This window comes from Mirounga angustirostris, unplaced genomic scaffold, assembly GCF_029215605.1.
Source record: "Mirounga angustirostris isolate CCGP_5_RB_7025 unplaced genomic scaffold, mMirAng1.0.hap1 SCAF_13, whole genome shotgun sequence".
NCBI lineage: Eukaryota > Metazoa > Chordata > Mammalia > Carnivora > Phocidae > Mirounga > Mirounga angustirostris.
In genome coordinates this window covers 500,441-506,960 of record NW_026991721.1, presented here as the reverse complement: position 1 = coordinate 506,960, position 6,520 = coordinate 500,441, and the positions used below count along the sequence as shown (strand labels likewise).

Genomic DNA, 6,520 nt, shown 5'->3' with positions numbered 1-6,520 from the left:
AGGACGGGCCCCAAGCCCAGCTTTGCTGCCTTTCAGGGAAGCACTGCTCCCTGGGTGTCTGGGTGAGGCCTGGGTGGGGTGTGCTCCTGTCTATCCAGAGAGAACCCTGGAAGAGGTAGGTGGCCTTAGGAGAAATTGAGGGAGGTATAAACATTTATTTCGACAACATGGCAAAGAGAAAATACCTGGATATTCAAACATGTTATTCCAAACGTGGAGAGGGTGTGATATAACGAAGGCAAGTTACTAGAGAACATGAACTCAGAGTCCTTCCAGGAGCCCTTTCGTTCTGTGACTGCGTCTAACACAGTGCAAACGTTCCTGATGGTTTCCCGACGGAGGCCTGGACATCGGAGCCCTGAAGCCCCAGCCCGGGGCAGTGGCAGGCTGTTCTCCGTCACTCTCCCATTCTCTGCCTCCCTCCCCTCAGTGCCGGGGCTTCAGACCACCTCCCCACAGGAGCCCCAAGGGGAAAGGGGCCACCTCTGCAAAAACCCCCCAAACATCAGAGCTTGCTGGCACCTTCACATTTCTTTTCTTTCTGTTGCAAAGCAGAGCTGACTGCTGTCCAGGACTTGGCCTGCCGTGAGCTGTGGGTCCCTGGCTCCCCACGCCACCCTGTAGCTCCAGGTAGACCAGTGTGGAAAGCACGGAATGCCAGCAATTATGTGAGAGATGCACAGCACCGCAAGAAATCATGCACCATCCTCACCTGCCCCCCTCGGTGATCAAGCAGGTCAGCGCACCCCAGAGGGAGCCAGCCAGACATGGCCGAGCTCCGGGGAAGTGGCTTCTGTCCAGAGCTGTCCCACCCTGGGGAGGGGGGGAGGCGTGGGGAGGGAAGCTGGGCACCGCCTGCCTAGCTGACGAAGGCAGCAATGGCCACCAGCTGTAGGATGGCCTCCAGGCCATGGAGTGCCAGGAGTGTGGCACTGAGGATGGAGTCTGCCCGCAGCACCAGGGTCTGCCAGAGCAGGAAGTAGGTGGACAGCAGGGCACCCACTGCTGTGAGGACCAGGCTGATGGCCAGCGGCACCTCGGCCTCCATCAGGTTGCCCTTGGTGCCTGGAGAGCAGAACAGTCAGGTGAGTGGGCGCTGGGCTCCGGGACACCTACTCTGACCCATGTGTGCCCAGGAGGGCTGCGAGGAGGCAGGGAGGCCAAGAGCCAGCTCATCACCAGCACGGCCCTCTGGACGCAGGGCTGAGGACTTTCGGTAAAAGGTCCTGTTGTGGTCACCACATCACTCATGAAACGTCAGAAAGCAAAGTGTGACAAGGGGTGTGTTCTCCCTAGTGAGGGTAAAAACCAATCACGGGAGAATGTCTGAATCTTAGCCTCTGGGTCAGTTGTGGGGATGGGAGAGGGAATTTCCTTTTCTAAAAACGATCCCAGTTGCATTCTGATACGTTTTCCTAATTCCAAGTGGACTGAGGAGGTTTTGTTTAAAATTTCCAAAAATATTTTACTCTGGGCCGAGGCCAGTTCTGGAGAATGTCATGCATGCTTGTAAAAAACCGAACCAAACCTGAATATTTTAGATAAATCGGTCAGTCGCAGGAAACGTTGCTCCCTGGCTGCTGTAGCTGACCCAGGTGCCCAGCACCGTCCGCCTCCCTCCCAGGGTTGTGGGCTCGTCTGTGACAGCAGATGCTGATGGCCCCGCATGCCCAGTAGACCCGCTCCTGACCCCTGAAGGGTCCTGCGGCCCTGCTGACAAGGGCGTGGGCCCGTCTCCTCACCGCTGATTGGGCGTCGCTGGCGCAGGTGTGCCCGCAGAACGTGCTGACGTGCGAGGGGCCTGAGAGCACCAGCTGTCGTCGGCTCTCCCAGCTATTCTAATGGAGAGAATGCTCAACCCATGTACGACCCCACTGTAGAACACGGATGTGCTGGTGTGTGCGTGCCTGTGACTTGACAGGACCCTGTGTGCTGAGCACTGGCTGGGCTGGGCTAGGGGGCAAAGCTCGTGCTGTTGGAGGACGGAACAGGGGGCTGCCTGAGGGCACATGAATGGCCCTGGAGCTGGACTGAGGCGGCTCGGGGAGCCCTCCCACTCCTCCAGGCTCCGCTGCCCTGTTGGGGGCTCGACAGAACACTCCAGATCCTTCCCCAGACTGCTGAGGCCAACGGAAGGGGAAGGAAGGAGGTGAGGTGAACATTTGGGGGCTCCAGTCAACTGGCTAAGCTGGGTTCTGATCTCCGTGCTGTCGGTCCCCCTGCCGTCTCTCCCAAGGATGCTGCTAGTGCCAGCGTTGTCTCTTGAATTAAGCTTCTGAATAAACTAATTTACTTAATGACATCGTAAGGGGAGGCTTGCGAGGCAAGTGGCTAAGCGGTTGACATCAAAAGTGTCTCTAAGAACCACATCATAAAGGGATGAGCATTTAGAGGTTCCCAGCACGTAAGCTAGTAATTCTGTGATCCTACCTACTATGTGGTCTTCGGTCAACTCACCAAGATATAACCGAGTCACTTCCAGAATCCCCATCAGAAGCAGCAGAGTCAGGTCGAGGACCAGGTAAGGATGAGGATAACTGAAAACCTGACCTGGAGAACAGCGGACAACAGAGAACTCCAGTTATGGGGGTGGGGTGGTGCAGCAAGGACACCGCCCATGTGCCTTTGCGTTTAAGACTCACTTTTATATGTAATCATCAGGAGTGTAGCTAGGAAATACAGGGCGTAATATGCCCCACTCAGGCAGAACAGCACTTGCAGAGAGACGGACGAGAGCTGGCCAGTGGTTAAGGACCGGTGGGGCCTAGAGACGGGCCCTGCCTGTGCATCCACCCTAGGGGGCACGCCTTGCCAGGTCTTCAGAGGCGCACCTGCGGGTGGCCACAGGGACCTGGCCATTGGCTCCCTACCTGGGGCGGCTTCCACCCATACTCCACTGGTGTCACAGGAAATGCCCTAGCCTGGAACAGGAGGGCTGGGTATATCCCTGGTGACCGCAGGCAGGACGGCCTTGGAACACCAGGCTTCCTTGGGGGCATTACCCTGACTGTGGCCCAGGTTACTAGATAGAAAAAAATGACTTTTTTTTTCATTTTCTTCAAAGAAAATATATTCTCTTTTTTTGTGCAGTTAAATGTCTACTAACTTTCCTGAGCACTGTACGCTTCTTGTTTGTTTATGGTAAAATGAGTCTGTAAGTATTCAAAGTGAGGGGTCTTCACTCTCTTGCTCCAGGTGGGCCTGGTGGGAGGCAGGCAGCCACCCACTCAAGGTGCAGGGTCAAGAAGGAGGGTGATGGAGCCAGCACGCCCCACTGAAGTCCTATCAACTCTAAATTGTTAGTGAATGTCCCTCCCACTTAAAAGTGGAATTTCTACTCAGAACTTATAGAAAGGGTGTGCATGGGAGTTTAAAGGAACAAAAAGCAGGAACTCAGAGCTGCCTTCATGTGTCCAGCAAACTAGCCCTGAAGTGCCATCCTGTGGAGGCCTGGGCCTGAGGCCAGCGGAGGGACATGGGGACACAGCAGAAGGATACCACCGCGGAGGAAGCTCTCCCTGGAAAACAAAGCATATCAGTCTGTGAGGCCCCAGTGTCCAACCTGGGTGCTTACCTGGGCCGTTTCCAACACTGACAGAGGATCCCGGCTTCATTCTTTCCCCCGTATTTACAGAAAGAAGCCACCTTTATCTGGGCCTGCAGCTAGGTCCCTTTCTATCACCTCTGCATCTGTCCCTCCGAGGAGGATCTGCCATCTGCTTTTCAGAACCTGAGGCTGGAAGAGAGTGTGTACTCGGGAGCTCAGCGGTGGAGAGGAAGCGAGGCCTCCATCCACGGCTGAGGTCAGGTCAGCCAGGACAGGCAGATTTCTGCTCCACCGCCGGGGGAGAAGGCCCTGGGCACCAGAGGACGGCAGCTTTTCTCATTCTCTGTGCTTTCTGCATTTACCACAGGGATGTAATTAGAGAAGAACCTTTTCTGATTCAGGGTACAAATCTTTTCTTTCTTTCTTCTTCTTCTTTTTTTTTTGTAATTGATGATAGACACTTGCTTTCCTCTAGAATTTTATACATTGCCCCAAATCTCACAAACAATAATTTCCTACAGCAGCAATCCAATTTCTTCCAGTGGTGCGTCTCTTGGACCTTCTCCTACCCCATAGCAGGCACACGTTTCCCCTCATCTTAAGATGACAGCCTCTCTCCCCGTGAAATGGTCTTCAGAATCCGAGGTTTTGAGTTTGAAGTTATCTTGGACTAATCCTTCGACTGAACGTGTCCTGGGGCAGATTTCCTGTCTCAAGAGGCTCAGAGTAGTGGCACATTTGTGACATGTAGAAACATCAGTAATAACGGAGAATTTGGCAAACAGACCCTACAGAAGAAGACTTGAGCTATATTGCCAAGCAGCAAGCAGGACAGTGATGTGAACCAGTCTGTCTGGTCTTCTCTCCAGTTCCCCTCTGCAAGGGGGCAGGAGAGACACTCTCAGCGTTGCTGAGGTTTGTGGGGCACATCAAAGCAGATTCGGGCCTTCTGTGGAGTCTTGCTGGGGCAGGGGTCTTAAATGGGTCGGCATGGGGAATTAGTAACAGATTCAGAGCTCAGCGTCCAGGAGAGGCAGCACGTGCAGGGAGCGTGAAGCTCGTGCAGGATCCTTTATAAACTTGCATGACATTACAGGCGGTGCGCTCTTGAAACCCGATCTGTTCTTTTCCAGGAGGTAGCTAAACTAGGCTGCCTAGATGCTTGCCATTATTTGGGTGAATTTCACACTGATTGGGGTTTTCCTCCCTTTTGATTCTTCCCTTGAAGGTTGGCTTCAGACACTTCAAATCTGTTTGCCAGCCAACCACTCTCATGGATCAGAACTGTGGGGGCTCAGGAAAAAAATGCTGTGTAAACACTTCACGTGAAATGGGGTTTAAATAATTAGCATAAAAGGTGGCTACAATCAGTTTGGCTCTTCTATGGATTTCAGACCTTCAGGAGCTCATTCTAAGGACAGCCCTGGCTTTTGGGACCTAGCATTTTTTGTCAATGAGTTACTGTAACAACGAGGCCATCAACAGGTGTTTAAGTTCACGTGGAAGTAAAGAGAACAGATGATCCCCTGCGGTGATACACAAGGTGTGCACAGAGATCCCGTTCTGGTGTGGACTTCCTGCCACCAAAGGCAGACACACCTCATTGCCAGTGGCCTTCCACAAAGGTCTGGCGAGTTGGAGCCCTGGGGAGGGCTCTGAAGACAACAGACCACACAGACCTCTGCTCGCGGCTCCCTCCTCCTCTCTGCTCTCCCGCCAGTAACCTGGTGCAGGACGGAGGCCGGAGAAGTGGGTGCTAAACCAGACACACGGGAAACTCGGAGCCGGGGGTAACAGCCACCTCCCACTCGTGCACTTTCTTTTCACCACACAAGTGTTCACCCAGGAGCTGTCACGCTGGCCGAGAGCTCAGTACCGTAAATGCCACAGGGACGGCAGGGGCCCTGGTGGCACGAGCAGGACCTGCACCAGCAGGAGCCATGCCCACCGCTGGTGAGCTTCCACGGCCCGACCTTAGGGACGTCTGAGCCACCGAGGCACGCACCGGCTGTGCCTAGCTTGGCAACAGGGGCTTGCCACGTGGCCCAGCACTCTGCGCTGGACACGAAGCTGCTGGCGACCGCGACAGGGTGCCCCCAGCGCCGTGACCAGCTCTTGCCCTGCCCTCAAGGCACACGGGCCCCCTCGCTCTCTGGAGCGCGCAGCTGCCGCAGCCGGCCCGGTCCACGGCCACACACGGGGCCCAGCGCCCGGGGCCCACGGCATCTTGCATGCGGCCCTCCAGGGCCGGCGGCGGGGGACGGGAGGCCCCCCAGGGTCGCCGGCGGGAGAGGGGGTCCCCCGTCCAGGGCCGGCGGCGGGGGACGGTCCCCCCACCCCCAGCGCCGCGCACAGCTGGGCTTCTGCGCCGAGCGGGGCGCCGGCCACGGGAGCGCAAGAGGCGCCCAACCGGCCCGGGGCCGCACCTCGCCAAGACATTCAAGACCGCGGAGCCGCAACCGCTGGGAGACGCCCTAGACCCGTCCGCCTTCCCATCACCAGAAAGAACCAAACCCCATAGAACCCCCTTCCCGGGGCGACCTCCGCCCCCGCCCGCGCGGGGCCCCGGCCCAAGCCGCGGGCGGACGGGCGCTGCGCTGTCCGAGACCCTCGCGGCCGGCCCCCCAGGCCCCCCGGGCAGCCCCCCGAGGAGCCCGCCCCGGGCCCCCTCACCTCGCCGTGCGGCAGCCATCTTGCCGCCCGGCCCCGCCCGCCGAGTCCGCCGCGATCCCAGCAGTCTCTCGGCTCCGCACTATTCGCGTCTTCGGCCATTTTCGCTTCTGCTCCCGAAGGGACCCGACCGCGCCGCGCTTCGGGAGTTGATTCGATCCGCGGCCGAGGCCCGTTCGACCCGTCCGGCAGCGCTCGGGCACTTTCGTACAGGAGGAGGCGGAGAGCCGAGGCTCGGGAGTATCCGGGCTCGGCAGCGTTCGGCTCTGTTCGGCTCCGCCTCGGACGGACTCGGCTCCCGCT

General features: G+C 57.4%; 1 protein-coding gene across 4 annotated transcripts; it reads right to left on the bottom strand.

Annotated features, from left to right (window-relative positions):
• Window positions 1-135: 135 nt before the first annotated feature.
• On the bottom strand, window positions 136-6,390 carry TMEM80 (transmembrane protein 80). Of its 4 annotated transcripts, none has more exons than XM_064575933.1 (5): window positions 6,221-6,390; window positions 3,499-3,518; window positions 2,643-2,736; window positions 2,431-2,550; window positions 136-1,065 (listed from the first exon to the last, which is right to left on the bottom strand). In XM_064575933.1, the coding sequence occupies exons 1-5, from the start codon at window positions 6,237-6,239 to the stop codon at window positions 860-862; spliced, it is 459 nt and encodes a 152-aa protein (XP_064432003.1). In that variant the 5' UTR covers window positions 6,240-6,390; the 3' UTR covers window positions 136-859. The 4 variants fall into 4 exon arrangements, with proteins under 4 accessions (XP_064432003.1, XP_045748909.1, XP_064432001.1 ...); XM_045892953.3 differs by having other exon boundaries at window positions 2,458-2,550; XM_064575931.1 differs by having other exon boundaries at window positions 2,643-3,518; window positions 6,221-6,364.
• Between the last annotated feature and the right edge of the window lie 130 nt (window positions 6,391-6,520).